This window comes from Macaca nemestrina, chromosome 20, assembly GCF_043159975.1.
Source record: "Macaca nemestrina isolate mMacNem1 chromosome 20, mMacNem.hap1, whole genome shotgun sequence".
NCBI lineage: Eukaryota > Metazoa > Chordata > Mammalia > Primates > Cercopithecidae > Macaca > Macaca nemestrina.
This window is the reverse complement of record NC_092144.1, coordinates 51,199,369-51,224,873: the sequence shown is the minus strand read 5'-3', so window position 1 is coordinate 51,224,873 and position 25,505 is coordinate 51,199,369. Positions and strand designations below refer to the sequence as shown.

Below are 25,505 nucleotides of genomic sequence, written 5' to 3'. Positions count from 1 at the left end.
ACCAGTGAGGAGATGAGGAATGAGCTGGTGGGCCTCAGGCGGGAGGAAGTCAGAGCTAGAGACTAGGGGAAGGGCTAAAGAGCACCAGGGCTTGGTAACTGCCTAGGGTGGGAGATGCAGGAGAGGACAGAAGGGAGAGTGTTCCTCCTGTGTCTGGCTTGGGCATCTGGGTGATGGCAGTGACATTTATGGGGAGAACACTGGAGGAGGAGCTGGAGCATGAAGGATAGGCGGGGTTTGGCCTTGCCCTGCTGTGCCGAGCTGCACAGGAATAGTCACCACCGTCATCACAACAGCAGCAGCTGTCATTTGTTGATTTCACACCATGTGCGAGGAACTTTTCAAGTGTTACTTAACATAATTCTCATAACAGTCCTTCATGGCCTGAGGATCACTGCCCAGTGTGAGACCTGGAGTCCCTAACACACAGGGCTGCAGCCAGGTGTGTCTGACTTAAGGCCCGTGCCCTTTCCAGCCCTCCAGCCAGGAACTTGGGAAGCCTGGAGTACATTGATGGAGTGGCATGCTGTGCCAGGGCCTTGTCTGAGCTTTCTGACTGTCTCCATCCTTGACTCCTCATGGCCACCCAATGAGGAAGGGACTGGTAGCCCCGTTTTCTCAAATGTACGATGAGACACCAGGGTTTCATGTCCAGGCCACATGGCTAGAGACTGGGAGAGCCAAGGTGGGCACCCCATCAGGGTGGCCCAGAGCTGGTGAGTGACTTCCAGATGGAAGACAGCCTGGGGCACCAGCATCCCGCCAGTCATCCCCGGGGCCAGGCACAGGGGTCCTTGGCCAGTCTTGAATTATGACCCATTTATTCCACCCAGTGGCCATGGCTGGCATTGGCCTTCTCCCTACCATCACTGCCATGGTGTGAATTCAGGTCCCACCCCTCTCATCAGCCTCCTTACTGGCCTCCTGGCTTCCTGTCTCTCCACTCTCCAGCTTGTCCTCCAGCAGAACCTTTCTACAGTGCGAGTCTGATCTGTCACTTGTATGCTTTCACGGAAGCCCCTGAGGCCATCAGGATAAAGCTTAGCCTTCAAGGACAGAGAAGATCTTAGGTTGGGGTCCCAGGAAGCTGACTCTGAGATGGAGACGTACAGGCAGGAGGTGTGATGGCGAGCCCCTGGAAACCTGCCCCATGCGGGAGGGAAGGAAGCAGGCTTGGGCAGAGGAATTGAGCTGTGCTGCAGTCACAACTGGGCCTTAGCCGCCCCACAGGCAGCTCTGGAGCTGGACTGGCCGTCAAGGACCTCCCCCTGTGGTAAGGGTGCCAGGCCTTTAAGCACCCACTGATACGTCACTGGACGTGGGCTGCTTTTGGGGAGTCAGGACTTCGGGTGAAGGGACACTCTTCTACTGACAGAGCTGAGAGCCGTCAGCCACCTACACCCTGAGTAGCTGAGGCAATGAGTGCCCCACTCCTGAAACAGAGTCTGAGTAGCCACCATGGTGTCCACTGTAGCAATGCACTGGTTAGGAGCCAGAAGGAGCCAGCTTCAGGTCCCCAGTGCTCCCACATGATCCCTGGAAAGCCACTTATCTCTGAACCTCAGTCACTCCTCTTGGAAAGGGGCTAATGTTACCTCCCTCACTGAGGGTTTTTTTGTTTTTGTTTTTTTTGAGGCAGCGTCTCACTCTGTCACCCAGACTGGAGTGCAGTGGCGTGATCTCGGCTCACTGCAACCTCTGCCTCCAGGGTTCAAGCGATTTTCCTGCCTCAGCCTCCTAAGTAGCTAGGATTATAGGCACGCACCACAATGCTCGGCTATTTTTGTATTTTTAGTACAGATGGGGTTTCACCATGTTGGCCAGACTGGTCTTGAACTCCTGACCTCAAGTGATCTGTCCGCCTTGGCCTCCCAAAGTGCTAGGATTACAGGCATGAGCCACTGTACCCAGACAGTGAGTTTTGATGAGTTTAAATGAGAGCACATTTGCACGGAGCCTGGCACATGCCTGGCTCACTTGTGGTCACTACTGCTAGATATCTTTCTTGAGGCGGTCTGTATGTGAGTGTGGTTAGAAGCATGGGCTTTGGAGTTGGCTAACCCTGGGTTCAAATCTGGACTTACTCCTTACTGGCTTTGTGACCTGCAGGCAGGTGGCTGCCCCCTCTGAGCCTCAGTGTCCCCTCAAATGGGGAGTGGTGACCCCTAACTTGGAGGGGTATCACAGGGGACAGATGAGATCAACACAGGTCATAGATGCTGTCATGACCAAGACGATACCCACCCACCTCACCTGTGGCCTCCACACCCTGGGGATGGGAGCCTTGTCTACTTTGCTGTGTCCTCAGCTCAGGGCCTGGCACATGGCAGGTTTCCAGTAAGTTAGTGTTGAATGGGCAATTGACTGATTCTGTCAAGGAGTCTTTAGAAATGCTGTCCCCAGTTCTCTTCATCTGATAGAAGATGTACACACACGCCAGGCGTGGTGGCTCACGCCTGTAATCCCAGTACTTTGAGAGACTGAGGCATGTGGATCACTTGAGGTCAGGAGTTCGAGGCCAGCCTGGCCAACATGGTGACACCCCATCTCTACTAAAAATACAAAAATTAGCTGGGCGTGGTGGTGCATGCCTGTAATTCCAGCTACTCAGGAGGCTGAGGCAGGAGAATCGCTTGAACCTGGGAGGCAGAGGTTGCAAAGAGCCAAGATCACACCACTGCACTCCAGCCTGGGCGAGAGAGTGAGACTCAGTCTCAAAAAAAAAGGAATTAAAAAGAGAAGATGCACACACACACACACACACATGCACACGCACACACACACACACACACACACACACACACACACACTCAGCAGTTTTTCTTCAGCTGAGCACATAGTGGTGGATTTCAACTTTCCTGCTTACGTTCCTTATCCAACCCTGTCTCCTGGGGGGTTGCATCGTCTTCTAGATTGCATTTTCAAATGACATGTAGTATTTGTCTTCCAATTCTAAAATGGTTACTCATTGTGAAAAACACACGTCCAGGCATGGTGGCTCACACCTGTAGTTCTAGTGCTTTGGGAAGCTGAGGCGGGAGGGTCACTTGAGGCCAGGAGTTTGAGACCAGCCTGGGCAACATGGTGAAACCCTGTCTCTACAAAAAATTAGCCAGGCATAGTGGCACACACCTGTATTCCCAGCTACTTGGGAGGAGGCTTGAGATGAGAGGATTGCTTGAGCCCAGGAGTTCAAGGCTGCAGTGAGCTATGATTGTGCCACTGCATTCCAACCTGGGTAACAGAGCGAGACCTCATTTCTGAAACAAAACCAAACAAACAAACAAACAAACAAAAAACATAGGTTGGTACAGAGAAGGAAGATATTGCAGAATACTTGTTTTTATGCTTATTTGTTATTTGGAAATTTTACATATGTTGTGTTTCAGGTTATAAAACACTATACTAATTATAATCCCATTTTGCACAAAAAATAGTGGGTATATATGCATCAAAAAATTATAAACAGGTCAGATGCAGTGGCTCATGCCTGTAATCCCAGCACTTTAGGAGGCCGAAGTGGGAGGAGCTTGAGCCCAGGAGTTCAAGACCAACCTTGGCAACATGGTGAAACCCTGTCTCTACAAAAATTGAAAAAAATTAGCCAAGTGTGGTGGCATGTGCCTGTAGTCCCAGCTACTCAGGAGGCTGAGGTGGGAGGGTTACTTGAGCCTGGGAGGTTGAGGCTGCAGTGAGCCATGATTGCACCACTGCACTCCAGCCTGGGCGACAGAGTGAGACCCTGTTTTAAAAAAATAGGCTGGGCACGGTGGCTCACGCCTGTAATCCCAGCCCTTTAGGAGGCCACGGTGGACAGATCACCCAAGATCAGCCTGGCCAACATGGTGAAACCCCATCTCTACTACAAGTACAAAAAAATTAGCCAGGCATAGTGGTGTGCACCTGTAATCCCAGCTACTCAGGAGGCTGAGGCAGGAGAATCGCTTGAACCTGGGAGGTGGAGGTTACAGTGAGCCAAGCTTGTGCTGCATTCCAACCTGGGCAACAAGAGCGAGACTCTGTCTCAAAAATAAAAATAACTAACTAAATAAAGTCCATCTCACTAAAAAAATTTTACATTATACTGTGTTTCCGGTTATAAAACATATTTGTACTAAGTATAATCCCATTTTGCACAACAATAGCAAGTATTTATGCATTAAAAAAGCATTTTTGCATACCATCAAATTTTCATAAGCAATTATTTGAGAAGGAACTCCTTTATTTTCTGTTTATATATGTAATACCAAACGATAAAACATCAAATGGTACGAATAGCAGAAACACTGGATATACATGATGGTCTCACACCTCAGAGACCATATTCATCCAATTCATTTTCTTTTTTTTTTTTTTTTTTTTTTGAGACGGAGTCTCGCTCTGTCGCCCAGGCTGGAGTGCAGTGGCGCGATCTCAGCTCACTGCAAGCTCCGCCTCCCGGGTTCACGCCATTCTCCTGCCTCAGCCTCCCGAGTAGCTGGGACTACAGGCGCCCACAACCGCGCCCGGCTAATTTTTTGTATTTTTAGTAGAGACGGGGTTTCACCGTGGTCTCGATCTCCTGACCTTGTGATCCGCCCGCCTCGGCCTCCCAAAGTGCTGGGATTACAGGCGTGAGCCACCGCGCCCGGCCATCCAATTCATTTTCTACAAATTTATTAATACAGGTACATTTTAAAATTTCTTAATTTTTTTGAGACAGAGTCTTGTTCTGTTGCCCAGGCTGGAGTGCAGTGGCACGATCTTGGCTCACTGCAAACTCCACGTCCCAGGTTCAAGCAATTCTTCTGCCTCAGCCTCCTGAGTAGCTGGGATTACAGGCACCCACCATCATGCCTGGCCAATGTTTTTGTATTGTTTAGTAGAGACAGGGGTTTCACCATGTTGGCCAGGCTGGTCTCGACTCCTGACCTCAGGTGATCTGCTCACCTTGGCCTCCCAAAGTGTTGGGATTGCATGCGTGAGCCACCATGCCTGGCCTAAATTTCTTAAATTTTTATTTTTGTAAAAATGATATCCTGCTATACTTACTGCTGTGTAGTTTGCTTTTTTTTACTTATGACTTGGCCATCTTCCCATGTTAGTACACACAGATCTGCCTCGTCTTTAAAAGCAGCTACCTTTAGGCCAGGCGCAGTGATTCACGCCTATAATCTCAGCACTTTGGGAGGCCGAGGAAGGCGGATCACCTGAGGTTGGGAGTTCAAGACTAGCCTGACCAACATGGAGAAACCCCGTCTCTACTGAAAATACAAAAAAAAAAATAAGCTGGATGTGGTGGCGCATGCCTGTAATCCCAGCTACTCGGGAAGCTGAGGCAGGAGAGTTGCTTGAACCTGGGAGGCAGAGGTTGCGGTGAGCCAAGATCGCGCCATTGCACTCCAGCCTGGGCAACAAGAGCGAAACTTCGTCTCAAACAAAAACAAAAACAAAAACAAACCAGCTACTGAAAAACAAAATCACTTACTGAATAACTATTGAGAGACTCTTCTGCGCCCACTCCATTTCGGCCACTAGGGGGCGGCAGTGTAATGAGCAGATGTGCTCCTTGTCCCCCCTCTTCCCGCCCCCCACCCGCACTGCTGATGTTCTAGTGGGGGAAACTGACAGGGGATATATTAATATCGTGTTAGGTGAAGCGAGGTAAGGAGATAAAAGTGTCTGGTGCGTGGATGCTGTTTTAGACAAGGTGGTTGGGTAGCGTTTGAGAACAGACCTAAAAGGGGTGGGGAATACAGTCCTGAGAAGACCCACCAGGGAGGGTTTCACGAGGGCAGAAGTTTGACTATTTTCCTCACTTCTGCATCCCCAGCGCCTAGAACCATCTGACACCCAGCTGGTGCACAGTAAATAATTGCTGAGTGAAAGGATGGATCTAGGGGAAGAGTGTTTTCCAAGTAGAGAGCCCATGTGTATAAAGACTTGAGGGGAAAAGTTGGTTAAGGGGAAAGAGTGAGGGGCAGAGAGATCTGAGAGCAGGGCCCACATCACAGGGCCTCACAGTCACTGCTAAGGAGTGTGGCTGTTATTTTTTATTATTTTTTAGTTTTTGAAACAGGGTCTTGCTCTGTCACCCAGGCTGGAGTGCGGTGGTGCAGTGCGGTGGTGCCATCTTGGCTCACTGCAACCTCAACCTCCCAGGCTCAAGCGATCCTCCCACCTCAGCTTTCCCAGTAGCTGGGATTACAGGCACGCTCTACCATGCCTGGCTAATTTTTGTATTTTTTGTAGAGGCATGGTTTTGCCACGTTGGCCAGGCTGGTCTTGAACTCCTCGGCTCAAGCAAGCTACCTGCCTCGACCTCCCAAAGTGCTGAGGTTACAGGTGTGAGCCACCATGCCTGGCCTTGGCTGTTATTTTTATTGTGCTGCAAAGCCATTGAAAAGTTTTCCATCCTGGCGAACACGGCGAAACCCTGTCTCTACTAAAAAGTACAAAAAAACTAGCCGGGCGAGGTGGCGGGCGCCTGTAGTCCCAGCTACTCGGGAGGCTGAGGCAGGAGAATGGCGTAAACCCGGGAGGCGGAGCTTACAGTGAGCTGAGATCCGGCCACTGCACTCCAGCCTGCGCAACAGAGCGAGACTCCGTCTCAAAAAAAAAAAAAAAAAAAAAAAAAGAAAAGAAAAGTTTTAAGCAAGGAATGTGCCATGATATTTTATTTTATTTATTTTATTTTGAGACAGAGTCTCACTCTGTAGCCCAGGCTGGAGTGTAGTGGCACGATCATGGCTCACTGCGACCTCCACCTCCTGGGTTCAAGCAATTCTTGTGCCTCAGCCACCCAAGTAGCTGGGATTACAGGCATACATCACCATGCCCGGCTAATTTTTATATGTTTAATAGAGACAGCGTTTTGCCTTGTTGGCCATGCTAGTCTTGAACTCCTTGCCTCAAATGATCCATCTGCCTTGGCCCCCCAAAGTGCTGGGATTACAGGCATTAGCCGCCTGATCAATTTTTTTCTCCTTTTTATCGAGGTGAAATTTATGTCACATAAAAATAACTACTTTAATGAGTGCAATTCAGTGGCATTTAGTACATTCACAGTGTTGTGCAATCACTACTGCCATCCAGCTCCAAAACATTTTCATAACCTCCCAGAAAACTCATACCCATTAAGCAGTTGCTCCCCATTCCCTCCCCGCTACCCCAACCCCTGGCAACCACCCATCTTTCTGTCTCCATGGGTTTACCTATTGCAAATATTTCACGTAAATTGAATCATCCAATGTGTGGGCTACATCCAATATATGGTCTTTCACCTGGCATGATATTTCCAACTTTTCAAAGTTCATCCACATCATGGCATATACCAGTACTGCATTCCCCGCACCTTTTTTTTTTTTTTTTGAGACGGACTCTTGCTCTCTCGCCCAGGCTGGAGTACAGTGGTATGATCTCATCTCACTGCTGCAGCCTCCGCCTCCTGAGTTCAAGCAATTTTCTCCTGCCTCAGCCTCCTGAGTAACTGCGACTATGGGCGCACGCCACCACACCTGGCTAATTTTTGTATTTTTAGTAGAGACAGGGTTTCACCATGTTGGCCAGGATGGTCTCGACCTCCTGACCTCGTGATCCACCCACCTTGGCCTCCCAAAGTGCTGGGTTTACATGCGTGAGCCACTGTGCCTGACCTGCATTCCTTTTTACAGCTGAATAATATTCCATTGTATACAAGACCAGCGGTATCTAATTTTTAAATCATTTAAAAATGATTGCACTGGCTGCTGTCTCGAGGAACACCGTAGTGAGACAAGAGTAGAAACACAATGGTCCATTTAGGAAGCTGTTGGAGGGCGTAGATGAGAGAAGATGTTGCCTTTGTTTGAGTGGCAGCTGTGTCAGGCATGCAGCCAGCTTGGATGTGCCTAAGAGGAAAAGAGGAATTGGGGTGACTGTGGGGTTTGGCCAGGGCACCTGGCGAACGGCGAGGCCGGTTTCCACTCTAAGGAGGACATGGGAGGAGCAGTTTGCTGGGGCCGAGAAACGAGAATTTTCTCTGGGCACGGATCATTTGAGATGCCTGCTTAAAATTCAAGTGAGGATATAAGGATTCCATTGTGTGGCTCAGCATGAATTATTTACCATATCCTATATTGATGGCTATTTGGATGGCTTCCAGTTTTGCTAGCATAGCCAGTGTTACGATAAACTTGGCCTATGGATTTGTGGGAGTGTTCCGGAGGGATACATTCCAAGAAGTGAAAGTGCTGGGTCAAAGGGTATGAATTTTTTCTAAGTGTATACTGCCAAATAGCTGTTCCAAAAGACTTCACCAATTTATATTCTTATCAAAAGTGCATGAGAATGTGAAATTTCCCATACTCTTGCTAACAGTCAGTGTCATCAGTCTTTAAAATAAAAGCTTTGCCCATCTCGAAGGCCAAATATAATATTATTGTTTTAACCTAAACAGAATGTTACGTGGCCGCATACTAGTAATCCCATGTGGATGTACCATAATTTATTTAGCCATTTTTCATAACTAGTTGTTTCCAGGTGTTTTTATTGTTTGTGCTCTTATAAATAACCATTAACAAACTTTTTTTTATTTTTGAGATTGGGGTCTCACTCAGTTGCCCAGACTGGAGTGCCGTGGTGCCATCACAGCTCACTGCAGCCTCAACCTTCCCAGGCTCAGTGCTCCTTCCACCTCAGCCTCCTGAGTAGCTGGGATTACAGGTGTGCACCACCATGCCTGGCTAATGATTTTGTATTTTGTTGCCCAGGCTGGTCTTGAGTTCCTGGGCTCAAGTGGTTAACCCATTTTGGCCTCCCAAAGTGCTAGGATTACAGGCATGGGTCGTTGCACCCGGCCAACAAGCATCTTTATGCACAAAAGCTTTGCCTGCATTGTAGCCTATTTTCTTAGGATTGGTTCTCTGGATAGAATAACCCGGGGGAAGAAGACTCTTTTTGTGGCTTTGTTGATATTTTGTTGAATTATTTTCCAGAAAGACTACAACAGTTTCTATACAGGCTCCTCAGCATTGAGTGTTTTTATTGGCTTTTAGCTATTTAGACAACTCCCTGTCATTTTCATGGATGACATATCATTTTGATTTTTCCTGCTTTGACTGGTAGGCCACACAGTGGGGCTTATGTGGTCAAGTGATTGATGGAATCTGAACCCAGGTTAACTCAGAAGGGGCCTGATGGGGCCACGGTACCACTCTGTGTTTTCCCAGGTCCTGGTTGTATAACTGGAATAGACACACATGGTAGCTGGCAGAATCTGTCATTGGCGCACTGACCCATGGAGTCAGGGCCATTATGGTAGAAAAAGCCACGTGGAAGCTCCTGGAACTCCCTGTCTTTCCCAGAATAGTAATTCAAAAGCAATTCTCTAACCTTTGTGGAAATTGTGGAGATTGGTGTCACCATTAACAGCTTGGAAGAAGCAGGGGTAGTGATCCCATCCCCATTCAGCTGGTCCGTTTGGCCTGTACAGAAGGCAGATGGATTTTGGAAGAATGACTTTGGATTATTGTCAACGTGATCGGGGTGACTCCAATTGCAGTTTCCTGTCCCAAATGAAGTTTCTCTACTGGAGCAAGTCAGCACAGCCGTTGGCAGCTGGTGTGAGTTACTAACCTGGCAGATGCTTTTTTCTTCATACCAGTTTCCAAGGGCTACCAGAAGGCAAGGGTTCACATCTTCACAGTCTTGCTCAGTGCAACATCAATTTTCCCACTTTCTGTCCTGATTTAGGCTGCAAAGAACTTGAACTCTGCAGTCCACATAGCCTCACACTGGTCCCCTACATTGACAACATTATGCTGATCAGATCTGATGAGCAGGAAGTAGTTGAGTAAGTACAGTTGGCATTAAACCTGGTGGATGGCAGTCTGGCAGGGTCCAGTCTGGCAGGGTCCAGAATGGATACAAAACAGCACCGGTTGCCAGGCGCAGTGGTTCACGCCTGTAATCCCAGCACTTTGGAAGGCTGAGGCAGGAGGACTGTTTGAGCTCAGGAGTTCAAGACCAGCCTGGGCAACATAGCAGGACCTTGTCTCTACTAAATATTAAAAAAAAAAATAGCTGAGCATGGTGCATGCCTATAGTCACAGCTACTTGGAAGGCTGAGGTGGGAGGATCACTTGAGCCTGGGAGTTCGAGACTACAGTGAGCTATGATCACGCTGCTGGATTCCAGCGTGGGCGACAGGGCGAGACCCTGTTTCAAAAACAAAAACAAAACCTGGGCTGGGCGCAGTGGCTCGCGCCTGTAATACCAGCACTTTGGGAGGCTGAGGTGGGTGGATCACCTGAGGTCAGGTGTTCGAGACCAGCCCGGCCAACACAGTGAAACCCCGTCTCTACTAAGAATACAAAAATCCCAGCTACTCAGGAAACTGAGGCACAAGAATCGCTTGAACCCAGGAAGCGGAGGTTGCAGTGAGCTGAGATCATGCCACTGCACTCCAGTCTGGGCGACAGCGAGACTCTGTCTCAAAACAAAAACAAAAACAAAACAAAACCCAGCCCCATTTACTTGAATAGAATCATATCAGTTATTTGAACAGACAGCATTTAGTATAAAGAATTGTTAACTAAATGTAAAATTGTTAACAGCTAACTTAAAGGGTAAAAAGAAAACTAAGAGGTCATGGCAGTAGCAACGGCAGAAAGCAGCTACCACCCTTAGTCCTTAAGGGACAAGGGGAAGAGTTTGAAAGATGAAAACTTAGAAGCTCAGAGGAGGGGCCCCACAGAGCTGAGACTTAGACTGCTGAGGAGGGGTGCTGTTGGGTTGATGCTGTGACATTTCGTGGACTTTTTGGATTTTGGTGACAACTTGTACCACATTGGGATGTGCTACTTCAATCCATTTACTTTCCATACACCCCATAAGGCTTTTCATTTGGAGTGAGGTCCAGAGCATCAGAGACTCTGCAGCCAGTCCAGGCTGTGTGCGAGCTGATCTGCCACCTGGGCCAGATGTAACCAGCAGATCCGGAGATTCACTCACAAAGTGTTGATGGCAAATAGGAATGCTGTATGGAGCCTTGAGCAGGCACCAGTGGCTAGCTCATTGTGCAGACCTCTAGGGGTTTTTTGTTTGCTTGTTTGTTTGTTTTAAGAAGAAGTCTTTCCTGGCTAACACAATGAAACCCCGTCTCTACTAAAAATACAAAAAAAAATTAGCCGGGCGAGGTGGCGGGCGCCTGTAGTCCCAGCTACTCGGGAGGCTGAGGCAGGAGAATGGCGTAAACCCGGGAGGCGGAGCTTGCAGTGAGCCGAGATAGCGCCACTGCACTCCAGCCTGGGCGCCAGAGCGAGACTCCGTCTCAAAAAAAAAAAAAAAAAAAAAAAAAAGAAGAAGTCTTGCTCTTGTCCCCCAGGCTGGAGTGCAGTGGCACAATCTCGGCTCACTGAACCTCAGCCTCCCGAGTAGCTGGGATTACAGGCGTCTGCCACCGCGCCTGGCTAATTTTTGTATTTTTAGTAGAGACGGGGTTTCACCATGTTGGCTAAGCTGGTCTCAAACGCCTATGCTCAGCTAATTCTTAAAAGCTTTTGTAGCAGCCAGGCGCAGTGGCTCACACCTGTAATCCCAGCACTGTGGGAGGCTGAGGTGGGTGGATCACAAGGTCAGGAGATCGAGACCATCCTGGCCAACATGGTGAAATACCGTCTCTACTGAAAATACAAAAATTAGCTGGGCATGGTGGCACACACACGCCTGTAGTCCTAGCTACTCGGAAGACTGAGGCAGGAGAATCGTATGAACCTGGGAGGCGGAGATGCAGTGAGCCGCGATCATGCCACTGCACTCCAGCCTGGTGACAGAGCAAGACTCCGTCTCAAAAAAAAAAAAAAAGTTTTTGTAGAGATGGGGTCTCACTGTGTTGCCCAAGCTAGTCTCGAATTCCTTCTTTGGCCTCTCAAAATGCTGAGATTATAGGCATGAGCCACTGCACCGACCTAGCCAGCTTTTTCTGGCCAGAGTGTAAATATTTTCAGCTTTAAGGCCTTATTGTCACAACTCCTCAGCTCTTCTGTTGTATGGAAAGTAGTCATGGACAATACAGTGGGCCTGGCTGTGTTCCAATAAAACTTTATGTACAAAGGCAGACAGATGGGCTGGACTTGGCCCAAGGGTCATAGCTTTCCCACCCCTCACTCTCAGGTGTCATGGAAGTATCATGGCAGGAAGTGGCCACATCTCTAGTTCTGAAGGAAGAAAGGGAAGAGCTGAAACTCTTGGAAACTTAGAGGAAGGGCTCCGTGGAGCTGAAAGTCAGACCCTGGGAGAGGTGCTCGCAGCTGGCGCTGGGTTCTGGAGAGAGGCTGGATGAGATGGGTTTGTAGATGTTGGGAAGCTGCACACCGGATTCATCTGCTGCCAGGAGAAGAAACGATGCTGCCAGGGAGAGGGCGGAAGACGGCTGGGGTGGGAGAGGAGACAGGAAGGAGCAATCCCTCCTCCCTCCTCAGTCTGGCAACCTCCCTCTAGCGCCCCCTATTGGCAGAGCCTGGCAGAGCGCAGCGGGCAAAGCAGGAATATGGTTTGCACAGAACAGGGTATACAGGATGGGTTGGGAGCTGGGGGACTATCACAAGTGCTTTGATTGGCTTTGGGCATTTAGATGACACCCCCCCGTCATTATGGATGACTTGTCATTCAAATTCTTCCTGATTTCATTTCAGAGATTAAATAACTGTGAGGGGGCCCATCAGGGTAGGGGCTAGAGGGTCAGGGTGGGGAAGTCATCTCTAAGAAATAGGTCTTTTACCATACATGGTGGCTTACACTTGTAATCCTAGCACTTTGAGAAGCCGAGGTGGAAGGATTGCTTGAGCCAAGGAGTTCAAGACCAGCCTGGGCAGCATAGTGAGACCCCCATCTCTACAAAAAATGAAAAAATTAGCCAGGCGAGGTGGCACATACCTGTAGTCCCAGCTACTCAGGAGGTTGAGGTATAGGAGAATCGCTTGAGCCCAAGAGTTTGAGGCTTCAGTGAACCATTTTCACACCACTGTACTCCAGCCTGGGTGACAGAGCAAAACTCTGTTTCAAAAACAAAAACAAATAAGCCTTTCTTTTAGAAATGAAAAGTGAGTAGGAGGAGGGAAGGGGGCTCCAAAGACTCTAGGAGGAGCCTAGGAGGAACTTGCAGCATTTAGGATCCTTCCATCCCACCTTCAGATGAAACCCAAATCTCACCATCTCTCTCCACCACCACTGCTGCCACTCAGTCCTGCCCCCAGCACCACCATGGGCATCTGCAGTTGGCTCCCTGGTTCCCACATCCACTCTTGTGCCTGTGGTCTGATAATGTCACTCTCTTTTCACACCTTCCTATATGACATCCTCATGCAATGTCCTCCATTGCCTAAGGTGCAGAATCCAGTTCCCTTACTGTGGCCTGCAAGGCCCTGCCAGGCTCTGGGCCCCATTCTGTTGCCTTCCCTGCCCCTTCTATTCTGCTCCAGCCTTACTGGCTGCTGCAAGTCTCTTCCCACCTCAGGGACTGAACCCACTGATCCCTCAGCCTGGAATCTTCCCCCTAGGTCTTCTCCTGCCTTTTCTGTACTTCCTTCATGTTGCTATTCAAATAAGACCCCCCTTGCAACAGTGGGGAGCAGATCTAAAACGTCATCTTCCCCCAGTCTCTCTCTAGCTGCCTGCTTGATTTTTCATCACAGCACTTGTCACTACCTGACATTGTATGTTTCTATTCACCGCTGTATCCCCAAAGCTAGAATTGTGCTGGGCTAGTGGAGGGTGCTCTGCAAATATTTGTCAAGCAGGTAAATAAATGAAAGAATGAACAAATGGAAAGGGCAATGTGGCTGCAATGTGGGACACAGGGCAAGATGGTAGGGGGTGAGGCTGTGGGGGTTGGATGGTGCAGGACGTTTTGGGGCCAGGTGTAAGGCAGGGTGTCATAAGGGGAACAGGTGTGGGGCACAGTCTTATTGGGGTGATAGGTGTGGTCAGGGCCTCGTCGGGTTGGGTGGGGCGTTTGGATGATAGTTTAAGAACAAGATGGGGTGCGGTGGCTCATGCCTGTAATCCCAGCACTTTGGGAGGCTGAGGCAGGTGGATCACCTGAAGTCAGGAGTTCAAGACCAGCCTGGGCAACATGGCAAAACCCTGTCTCTACTAAAATACAAAAATTAGCTGGGCATGGTGGCATTCACCTGTAATCCCAGCTACTCAGGAGGCTGAGGCAGGATAATTGCTTGAGCCTGGGAGGTTGCACTGAACCAAGATTGTACCCCTGCACTCCAGCCTGGGTGATAAGACTCCGTCTCAAAAAAAAAAAAATAATAATAATAATAATAAAAAATAGGGCCGGGCGCAGTGGCTCATGCCTGTAATCCCAGCACTTTGGGAGGCTGAGGCAGGCGGATTACCTGAGGTCAGGAGTTTGAGACCAACCTGGCCATCGTGGTGAAACCCCATCTCTACTAAAAATAAAAAATTAGCTAGGCATGGTGGTACACGCCTGTAGTCCCAGCTACTCGGGAGGCTGAGGCAGGGGAATCCCTGAAACCCAGGAGGCAGAGATTGGGCTACAGAGCAAGACTTGGTCTCAAAAATAATAATAATAATCATAGTAATAATAAAAAGAACAAGGCGCCGTGTCTTATACCGGTAATCCAAGCACTTTGGCTGAGGCAGGAGGATCACTTGAGCCCAGCAGTTCGAGACCAGCCTGGGGAACACAGCCATATCCTGGTCTTTCTAAGAAATAAAATCAGTCAGGCGTAGTGGCTCGCACCTGTAGTTCCAGCTACTCAGGAGGCTGACGTGGGAGGATCACTTGAGGAGTTCAAGGTTGCAATGACTTATGATTGCACCACTGCATTCCAGCCTGGTTAACAAAGCGAGACACTGTCTCTAAAAATAAAAATATGAACAAGCAGAGTCATTGCAGAATTTATTTATTTATTTTTAGTTTTAGTAGAGATGGAGTCTTGCTACATTACCTAGGCTGGTCTCTTGGACTCTTGGCTCAAGCATTCCTCCTGATTCAGCCTCCCAAAGTGCTGGGTTAACAGACATGAGCCACTGTGCCCGGCCCATTGCAGAATCTAAGCAGGGGAATACTGTGACCAGACTGTCATATGTTGGGATCTCTGGGGCTGCAGGCTGTATGTCCTGGGAGGCAGAGACCAGCTATTCAGTCAGAGATGGTGGCGTGGGCGGGTGTGAGTGGCGGAGGCAGAAAGCAGTGACTCTGTTCCAGAGGTGTTTAGAGGTCAAAATCGGGGGGCTTGAGGATGGATGCAGTGAGGGGTGAGGGAGAGGCTGTGTACAGGACAACCCCCATGCTTCTGCCTGGGATGGTGCTGGATGGAAGACTGGATGTGGAACAGTGTCAGGGAGAGGTGGAGGCTGCTGCTGCCACCATATTGGCCAGAGGTTCAAGGACTCACTGACTCCTCCCATCAGTAAGCCCTCATTTCTTGAACTCCCTGGGATCCAGGGAGCAGTCACCCACCTGGGCCTGACCTCAGGCATCCCCAGCCATGGAGGGACCAGGGCTGCAGGCAGATAAAGCCCCTAGGCGGGGAGTGGTTCTGAATCCAGGGGTTGACTATGGCAAGAGGCTTAGTCTCTGTGCCTCAGTTTCTTCATGTGTAGAATGGTAGAAATGGAGGTCCCTCTGCATTGGGTTGCTCTGGGGACCAAACAGGCTACTCTGAGGAAAACCCTGGGACAGTGGCTGCACGGGGTAAGTGCTGTGTGCATGCGAGTGTCTGACTGCGTGAGGTTTTATTGTGGTACCAGGGAAGAAGAGGTCTCTGCATCTGGGAGGGCCCCAGAGGAAGCAGCAACATTCCTGGGTTTCAGCGGAGGAGGATGGGACATGAGACACAGCAGATCCTGCTCTAAGCTGGCCCCGAGCAGTGCCAGAAACACATGACATGTCCAACTGGCCTTGCTTCTGAAATGTTTGTGGTTTAGCAGCACAGGCAGAGAAGAAACAGATATTTTCCAAATTGAGCGATGTGTTGAGATCAAGTGGTGTCCAGGGAGTGGGGGTCCATGAATGGCATCCCAGAGGAGCAAAGGCATGAGGGGCCCTGGAGGGATGGATAGGATCCAGCTCTACAGGGTGGACAGGCGCCTCAGACAGAGCCAGAAAGAAGCTGGCACGAGAGAGAGGGGTGGCGAGTGGCCCAGGAATGCGGTGGGGGAGCCATCGGCTGCCTGGAATGCCAGTCAGAGAGGCTGTACTCGGTCAAACCCAAGCAGGGTCTGTTGGGAACCTGCCATCTGTGGGCTCTGGGCTGCCCCACTGAGCCAGACAGGCAAGGAACCTGTAATGGAGTGAAGACAGCCTATTACCAAGCATCTGAGCAAGGTCATCTCCAGTCGTGCTAAGAACAGGGTGATGGGGCCTGGCATGGTGCTCATGCCTGTCATCCCAACACTTTGGGAGGCTGAGGTGGGCAGGTCACCTGAGGTCAGGAGTTCGAGACGAGCCTGACCAATTTGGGGAAACCCCGTCTCTACAAAATATACAAAAATTAGCTGGGCATGGTGGCATGCCCCTGTAATCCCAGCTACTCGGGAGGCTGAGGCAGGAGAATCACTTGAACCCAGGAGACGGAAGTTGCAGTGACCTGAGATTGCGCCTTTGCACTCCAGCCTGGGTGATAGAGCAAGACTCCATCTTAAAAAAAAAAAAAAGGGCCTGGGGAATGTGAGAGGACCCTAGGGTAGGAGTGAGGTGGGGTCTGGAGGCTGCTTTGGTGAGGGCTGAAGGGGTGGGTGTGATGGGAGCCTGGAATGGGGAAGAAGAGCTTGGGGAAGAGCATGTGCAAAGGCCCTGAGGCGGGCATGAGCCTGCTGCGTTGAGGAAAGAACAGGCCATCGTGGCTGGAGCAGAGCTAGCAAGACAGAAGATATGAGGGGAGGCTGGCAGGGCAGCTGAGCCCCAGGTCGCCAGGGCCTCTTGGCCATGAGAGGGTTTTGTCTTAGGTGCTGGGGGAAGCCATGACAGGTTTTAAACAGGAGACTGTCCCCTTGGCTTATATGTGAGGAATGGATTGGGAGGTTATGAGTGGCGACGGGGCGCCAGGGAGGCAGCCAGTGCTGTAGTCAGGAGTGAGATACCAGTGGCCCAGGCCCAGGCAGTAGAGTTGTAGAGAAATGGACAGATCCAAGGAGTGTTTCAGGAGCAGAGCCGCTGTCCTTGCCCGGCCCAGCAAGAGGCAGGTGTCTGGCCTGAGGCATGGCCCCAGGAGTGAGTGAGGAGAAGGCCAGTGTGGGAACAAAGGATGGGGGGCCCTTAGGCTTTCAGGAGGAAGTGGGATCTTGAGCGTCTGGCCCCAGGACCGGAGCCCACCTGAAAGGCCGTTGCTTCCTCCTCTCTGAAATGAGGATGTGGCCATCAAGCAGGGCCTTGCTGGGACAGACCCCCAGTGGGTGCTTAAAATAATTAGAGTCCTATATTAGTTGTGATGATTCCCACAACGACTAACGTATTAGTCATAAAAGTGGCAAGTGTACGAGAAAGGGGAGAGAAGTTCCCTATGCTCAACACCCAGGAATTCCCAGAGAGATTCTCCAAATCCACATTCTGGGCCCCTGCCACACCGCCGCCTCTGGATGATGCTTCAGGGCTGTGCTGTCTCACTCTGCTCCTCGGTTATATCGAGGCTGGTGCCATCTCTCCCGTACCTGGCTTTAGCTGTTTAGCCTGGGCCATCTCCCTCTCTGCTTGGGGTCATCTTTGGGGTCTGTGTCCTTTCTCCCCAACCCTGGATTTCACAGTGGGCCTGTCTGCTCTCTCTTTGACCATGGGTTTTGTTTTTAGCCTGTGCCACCTCTCTCTACCTCGTGGTTATCTTTTGTGCCTGTGCCATCTCTCACCGACCTTGGGTTTGTATCTGGGTCCTGTGCCATCTATTTCTGACTCCAGGTGAAGTATTGGGCCTGGGCCACCTCTCCTTCATCCAGGGTTGTGCTTTGGTACTGGTGTCATCTCCTGACCAGGATGCTGTTTGGGGCTTGTGCCCTATCTCCCTGACTATACGCTGGGCCGGGGCCTGGGTTATGTCTCCACTGGCTGTGGACACATGCTGACCTGCACCCTTCCTCCCTACCCAGGGTCATTTCTGGGCCCTGCATCCTCTCTCCCTGCTCTGTGTTCTGTCTGGGCCTGTATTATCTCGAGTTCTGCCAGTCTCAGCCCCTTCAGGACCTTGGCTCTTTTATGGCCCTAGGGAGAAGTTGGTGCTTGAATTGGAGTTTGAGGAGAGCCCCCACCCCCAGCCCTTGATGCTGGGGCACAGTTGAGGCCTAGGGGACGGAGTCAGTGTGCCTGGAGACGTGAGATGATGAGGATGGATATGTGATGAGAGTCCGATTTCAGGCCCAAGGTGGACTCCTGCAGTCAGTCCAGGCTCCTGGCCCATTTTGCTCCCTACCTCTCTCTCTCTTACCTCCCTCAGTTGCTCACTCTCCATGCATTTCTCTCTAACTGTCCACTTCTGTCTTCCCCTCTGCCCCCCTCCGCCCCCGCCTGGCTTCCCCTCCAGCAGAAGGCAGACCTGGCTGTGGCCGCCTTCACCATCACAGCTGAGCGGGAGAAGGTCATCGACTTTTCCAAGCCCTTCATGACCCTGGGGATCAGCATCCTCTACCGAGTGCACATGGTATGGTTCCCCTGGAGACCGTGGGCTGCTTGCCTGGCATGGAGGCTCGGAGGCTGCGAGTGGGAGCCAGACTTCCCCAGGACCTCAGATGGGCCGGTCAGGCTCCCAAGTCCCTGGTGGGGCAGGGGCTGGGTGTGAGGCTCAGGCCAGGGGTGGCTCTGGGTCTCACTCCCTCTCCCCACAGGGCCGCAAGCCTGGCTACTTCTCCTTCCTGGACCCCTTCTCCCCTGCCGTGTGGCTCTTCATGCTTCTTGCCTACTTGGCTGTCAGCTGTGTCCTGTTTCTGGCTGCCAGGTGAGTCCACTGCTTACTGGGAAGGAAGGGGCTGGAGGAGGCACGAGCCGGGGCCTCTGGGACTGACCTGCCCCTTCTCTCTCGTAACTGTCCTTGGCCTCCCCTTTGGGGCCTTGGATTCCCTGCATCCTCCTTTCTCAATTTTGTACCTTGTGTCTGAGTCTCATTCTTCCCCTTGTGGCTCTGACTGCTCTGTGATTCTGTGTTTGGGTCTCTCCCCTTCCCTCCTCTCCCTTTTTTACCGCCTCCTTTCTCTGTTTCTCTCTGTGCATCTCTGTGTCTGTCTCTGCCTCTTCTGTCTCCATCTCTGTGCATCTCTCTCTGCCTCTTTTCTGTGTGTCTCTGTCCATCTCACTCCTTTTTCCATCTCTCCCCTTTTTCTTCTGATCGCTGTGACTTCATCTTTTTCCTTTGCTTCTCTCCTTTTCCTCCCAACCTGGGCCCTGGGCTCCATCCACCCGCTGCACATCTCTCCACAGGCTGAGCCCCTACGAGTGGTATAACCCGCACCCATGCCTGCGCGCACGCCCCCACATCCTGGAAAACCAGTACACGCTGGGCAACAGCCTGTGGTTTCCCGTGGGGGGCTTCATGCAGCAGGGCTCAGAGATCATGCCCCGGGCGCTGTCCACACGCTGTGTCAGCGGAGTCTGGTGAGAAGCTTTCTATCTGCCTCTGCCCGGGGAAGGGGAGGGACCCATCTGAGGCCTGGGTGGGGTTGGGGCTGTGGCATCTCCTAGCAGATTTGATTCCCCGTTTCCCCCTGCAGAGCTGAAAGACGAGGAATGGGGTGGGGAGAGCTGAGCTCCAGCTCTGCCGCTCACTGGCTGTGTGAGTTTGGCTAGGTCGCACCCCTCCCCTTGCCTCAGTGGCCTTCCCTGAAAGATGGGGAGAAAGATGCCCACGTCTCAGGGTTGTGAGGATTCAGTGAGGCTGCTATGGAAGAGTGCTCTGTGAGCCCTACAGCCTTGTGTGGGCAGGAGGGGTACAATTGTAACAGGATCAGTGTCACTGTCTTGGACGTTGCCCTGGTCATCACAGGGACATAGAATCTCCAAGCCAAGACAGCTGTCACTGCCTAGATGTTTTCTCAAAGTCCCACAGGGACCCAGTATCTCAGACAGAACTTCTTTGCCCCCGTCCCAAGCCCCAAGAAACTACATGTCAGACGGCAAACACCCACAGCTTGTGGTGTCTGGCCCACAGGTTTGATATTGTTGTTGCTGTTGTTATTTTGAGAGAGTCTCCCTCTGTCACCCAGGCTGGAGTGTGGTGGCACAATCTCGGCTCACTGCAGCCTCCACCTCCCAGGTTCAAGCAATTCTTTTTTTTTTTTTGAGACAGAGCCTCGCTTTGTTGCCAGGCTGGAGTGCAGTGGCGTGATCTTGGCTCACTGCAACCTCTACCTCCCGGGTTCAAGAGATTTCCCTGCCTCAGCCTCCTGAGTAGCTGGGACTATAGGCATGCACTACCACACTCGGCTAGCTTTTTGTATTTTAGTAGAGATGGGTTTCACCATGTTGGCCAGGATGGTCTCGAACTCCTGACCTCGTGATCCACCTGCCTTGGCCTCTCAAAGTGTTGGAATTACAGGCGTGAGCCACCGCGCCTGGCACACCTGGCTAATTTTTGTATTTTTAGTAGAGACAGGGTTTCACCGTGTTGGCTAGGCTGGTCTTGAACTCCTGACATCAAGCGATCTGCCTGCCTCAGCCTCCCAAAGTGCTGGGATCACAGGTGTGAGCTACCGTGCCCAGCCTTGGCTCACAGTTTTAAGAAACTGGGAATTGAATGCCAACACTTGGAGCACATTCACTCACAAATTTAGATTTCTTGCTTTCCTTGAAAATCTGGGAGATCTGGAAGCGCTTGGCTGGCATTCCTGCCTGGTGTCACCGTCTGCTCCCATCCACCCCCGTTCCCACTGCCCACTGCAGTCGCCTGCTGGCCTGGCCTCCGTAAGCATCCACGTTTGCTACCCTGGGCTTTAAATAGCAGCTGGACTTGGTTGCTGTTCCTGCAATTCTTCTCACCTCCTGTTCCTCACAAGAACCACGGAGAGCCGAGGAGAATGCTTGGAACAGGGAATATGCTCCCTGTTTATGGATTAGGAGACTGAGACCCAGAGAGAAGGAATAGCTTGCTAAAGACTGTGTAGTCAGCTAGAGGCAGGGCCGGGCTGGGGCCAGGACCAGGCTCCTTCCCCCATGCCAGTGGGCCCTCAGCACTGTCCAAGCTCAGCCTAGCCCTCAAGGCCCTTGGGAGCCTCTCCAGGGCAACCCCAGGTATCTGGCCTTCTTGAGGAACACTTCTTCCTCACCTCCCCACCACAGAATTCACTCACCCATGGTCATTCTTTTACAGGAAAAGGGTCTCGATCCAGACCCCAAGAGAGGGGTCTTGGATCTCTCACAAGGAAAAATTTCAGGGCGAGTCCATAAAGTGAAAGCATGTTTATTAAGAAAGTAAAGGAATAAAAGAATGGCTACTCCAATTGCTTGAACTCAGGAGGCGGAGGCTGTAGTGAGCTGAGATCTCGCCACTGCACTCCAGCCTGGGTGACCAAGCAAGACTCTGTCTCAAAAAATATATAAATAAATAAATAAATAAATAAATAAATAAATAAATAAATAAAAGAATGACTACTCCATAGACAGAGTAGCCCCGAGGGCTGCTGGTTGCCCATTTTCATGGTTATTTCTTGATGACATGCTAAACAAGGGGTGGATTATTCATGCCTCCCACTTTTAGACCATATAGCGTAACTTCCTGACGTTGCCATGGCATTTGTAAACTGTCATGGCTCCAGTGGGAGTGTAGCAGTCAGGACGACCAGAGGTCACTCTCGTGGCCATCTTAGTTTTGGTGGGTTTTAGCTGGCTTCTTTACTGCAACCTCTTTTATCAGCAAGGTCTTTATGACCTGTATCTTGTGCCAACCTCCTGTCTCATCCTGTGACTTAGAATACCTTAACTGTCTGGGAATGTAGCCCAGTAGGTTTCAGCCTCATTTTACTCAGTTCCTATTCAAGATGGAGTTGCTCTGGTTCACATGCCTCTAACAATTTCACAGATGCCTATTGAGCCTGTCCATGTGCCACGCACTCAGGTGAGGAATCAGCCCCATCCCTGCCCTGGAGAGGCAGAGGAGCTGATAATAAACTAGTAAACAGATAAATCGACACTGGACATCCTATTTTATTCAAAGAATAGGTCCCAAAGATATTATCTAATTTGTGCCTTTTTCAATTCAAGACTAACCTTAATAGGTGGCAGTTTTTTCCCTTCTCCTAAGTGGAACTAACGGTGGTATGGCAGGCATTAGCAATTCACTTGGCTTGGACACTTGCAAGTCTTGATGGTTTTTTTAAACGGTTTTGGATGGGCATCATTTCCGATGATACCCCTGTAGAGGATTGCTTGAGCCCAGGATGTTGAGGCTACAGTGAGCTGTGATCGCGCCATGGCACACCAGCCTGGATGACAGAGCGAGACCGTCTCAAAAAAAAAAAAAAAAAAAGGCACAAAACCCAAAAAAATCCAATGAAAGCCCTATAGCCGTATTTGTTTCCTATTGCTACTGCAAAAAATTACCACAAATTTAATGGCTTAAAACAATACACATTTATTCTCCTATAGTTCTGGAGGTCAGAAGTCTGAAATAGATCTCAATGGGGTAAAATCAAGTTATTGGCAGGGCTGGTTCCTTGTGGAGGCTCTATGGTGAGAACCCGTTTCCTTACCTTTTCTAACGTTTCGAAGCCACTTGCATTCCTTGGTTCATGGCCCCTTCCTCCATCTTCAGAACCAGCAGCATAGGATCCACAAATCTCTCTCTCTAACTTCCTTCTTCCATTCATAAGGATCCTTGTGATTCCTTTGGGCCTTCCTGAATAATCCAGAGTAATCCCCCCCATATCCAGATCCTTAACTTAATCACAGCTGCGAAGTCCCTTTTGCCGAGTAAGGTCACATCTTCACGTATTCTGGGGATTATAATAGAGACTTCTTTGGTGCTGGTGGGCGGGGCCTATTTTGCCAGCCACACAGTCCAGGTGAAATGTACTAATATTTTCTATATAATGATGTTGCAGATGCACATAAAATGTGCTATTGAGGAACCAAACAGGATACAGTAACAGAACAGTAGAGCATGGGGGCTGTCAGAGGAGGGTCCCCTGAGGAGGTGAAGTGGGCTGAGTCCTAAAGGCAGAAACAGAGTCATCCATGCCAAGGAGAGGGAGGAGCATTTTAGAGAGGGAGAGGGCCAGGTGTGTGAGGTGCTGAGAGGGCGCCCAGGAGACCTGCCGTGACAAATATGGTGGCGTCCGGGTTGGGGGAGACCAGTGGCCTCCTCTCTGCTGGTCACTGCTTCTGCCGCCCGGCCAGGGGCCCTTTTCCTGAGGGTCACACTCTCTAGCCAGCTGTTTTCTGCCCCTTCCCATCGCTGTTACCCGGACAGCTCCCACTCATGTTCCCTCCCTCATCGGAGCCTTTGGCCCTGGGGCCCACTCTCTTCTGCACCCAAAGTCCTCCCACACATTCACTCATTCAGCAGATGTTTGAGAATCTGCAGATGTGACGTAGCACCATGACTCAGCAGGCCAGTCCCTGCCCTTGTGGGACTCAGGGTCCAGTGTAGGGGGTGGGATTTGGTGCCATCACCCTTGAGGACTTGGCTGGTAGCTGACCTGCAGCAGCCTGGCCAGAACCCACCAACTGGGCCCCTCCTCTCCAAGGCCCCCTCAGCCCACAGCCTCCTGCAGCCACACCCGAGGTCTTGTCACTATTCAGGGCGACTCTGCCTCCAGAGTTAACGTTTCTTTTTTTTTTTACCCCTTTTTTTTTGAGATGGAGTCTTGCTCTGTCGCTCAGACTGGAGTGCTGTGGCATGATCTCAGCTCACTGCAACCTCCGCCTCCCAGGTTCAAGTGATTCACCTGCCACAGCCTCCCAAGTAGCTGGGATTACAGGTGTGCACCACCTTACTTGGCTAATTTTTGTAGTTTTAGTAAAGATGGGGTGTTTCCATATTGGCCAGGATGATCTCTAACTCCTGACCTCAAGTGATCCACCCACCTGGGTTGGCCTCCCAAAGTGCTGGAATTACAGGTGTAAGCCATGGCACCTGGCTGGAAGTCATCTTTTCTTTTCTCTCCTTCCCTTTCCCTTTCCCTTTCCCTTTCCCTTTCCCTTCCTTTCCTTTCCTTGTCTTGCTCTGTCACCCAGCGTGGAGTACAGTGGCGCGATCTCGGCTCACTGCAAGCTCCACCTCCCAGGTCCACGCCATTCTCCTGCCTCAGCCTCCCAAGTAGCTGGGACTACAAGCACCTGCCACCACACCCGGCTAATTTTTTTTTTTTTTTTGTATTTTTAGTAGAGATGGGGTTTCACCATGTTAGCCAGGATGGTCTTGATCTCCTGACCTCGTGATCCACCCACCTTGGCCTCCCAAAGTGCAGGGATGTTACAGGCGTGAGCCACTGCGCCCGGCCGGGAGTCAACATTTCTAAGGTTTCACTCTGACCGTGGACCCCATCCCTCCCGACCCTCCCTTGGTCACTTGGTGCGATGAGTCCTCTGACCTCCCTCTTCCCATTCTCTGAGCCCTTCCTGCTTTCACTCATCCATCTCTAGGTGGCTCCTAGGCTGTCTCTGCAGCCATTGTCCTCAACTTTTCCCAAGGTCCTCCTTTCCTCACGCCCTCCTGGCGAGAAAACCACAAAACCTCAGATCTAGCCAGTAGTTGGGCTTTGCCCACCTTCCCCCAACCCCAGCTGCACCAGGGGCACGTATGACCCCTTATCCATGCCTCCAGTCTCTGTCTTACCTCCAGGCAGCATTCACCAGGTTAGCCACCCTACTAGAAACTCTCTCCTTGCTTCTAGGCTCTGTGTCCTCCTGGTTTCCTCCAACTTCTCTGGTCCTGTTTCATTTGCTGTGGGTTCCTTCTGCCCTTGCCATCCCTCAAATGGGGCTTCTTGCTCACACCAGTGAGTTTTCAGTGCTTGCAGACCCAACACCCTCTTTTTATAACAAATATTTTTTAATACATCCTTTTCCACCCCGAGCTGAAATTCAAGGGTAATATATCTTCCTACACGCATAATTTGTAAACAAATCAATATAACGCCCTAATTGCAATATGAAGGAGAAAAAGCAGGGAAGTGACTTCTAATAAAGTAATATTATGGCAATACACAAATGCCTGGGTGTGGCTACACCAGAAGACAGAATACAACAGTCGGTGCCTGCTTAGAATGAGTAAGTGGCATGATGAGAAGTAAGATAATTTAACAGAATTATGTTGCCACTTGATATCTGACACATCAAAATAGTTGATGAATAAGTATGTTTGTGAAAATACAAGTCACTGTGAACGTGATTTGCTAATGCAGCTAGTGCAAGGGTCTTGACTTGGGTCTCGAGTTTGAGTGGAGTTGCTGTCAGAGACAGGATTTCCCCCAACAGTGAGCAGCTCTCAGCAAAGTTCCAAACAAAACAACACCCAGTCATCCCTCAATTAAAACAAGAGGTGCATTTCTGGTGTGTACTAGGCACTGAGTAATATTTGTTGTTGTTGTTTTGT

General features: G+C 50.5%; 1 protein-coding gene across 8 annotated transcripts in view; it reads left to right on the top strand.

Annotated features, from left to right (window-relative positions):
- Positions 1–25,505, top strand: part of LOC105495618 (glutamate ionotropic receptor kainate type subunit 5) — an 83,792-nt gene that overhangs the window by 37,772 nt on the left and 20,515 nt on the right. For 5 of the 8 annotated variants that reach the window (XM_071088170.1, XM_071088171.1, XM_071088165.1 and 2 more), the window contains 3 exons: positions 18,507–18,719; positions 18,808–18,917; positions 19,397–19,570. In XM_071088170.1, the coding sequence (XP_070944271.1) occupies positions 18,507–18,719; positions 18,808–18,917; positions 19,397–19,570 (497 nt within the window). The remainder of the gene's footprint in view (positions 1–18,506; positions 18,720–18,807; positions 18,918–19,396; positions 19,571–25,505) is intronic. The other 3 variants (XM_071088168.1, XM_071088166.1, XM_071088167.1) reach the window with 3 other exon arrangements.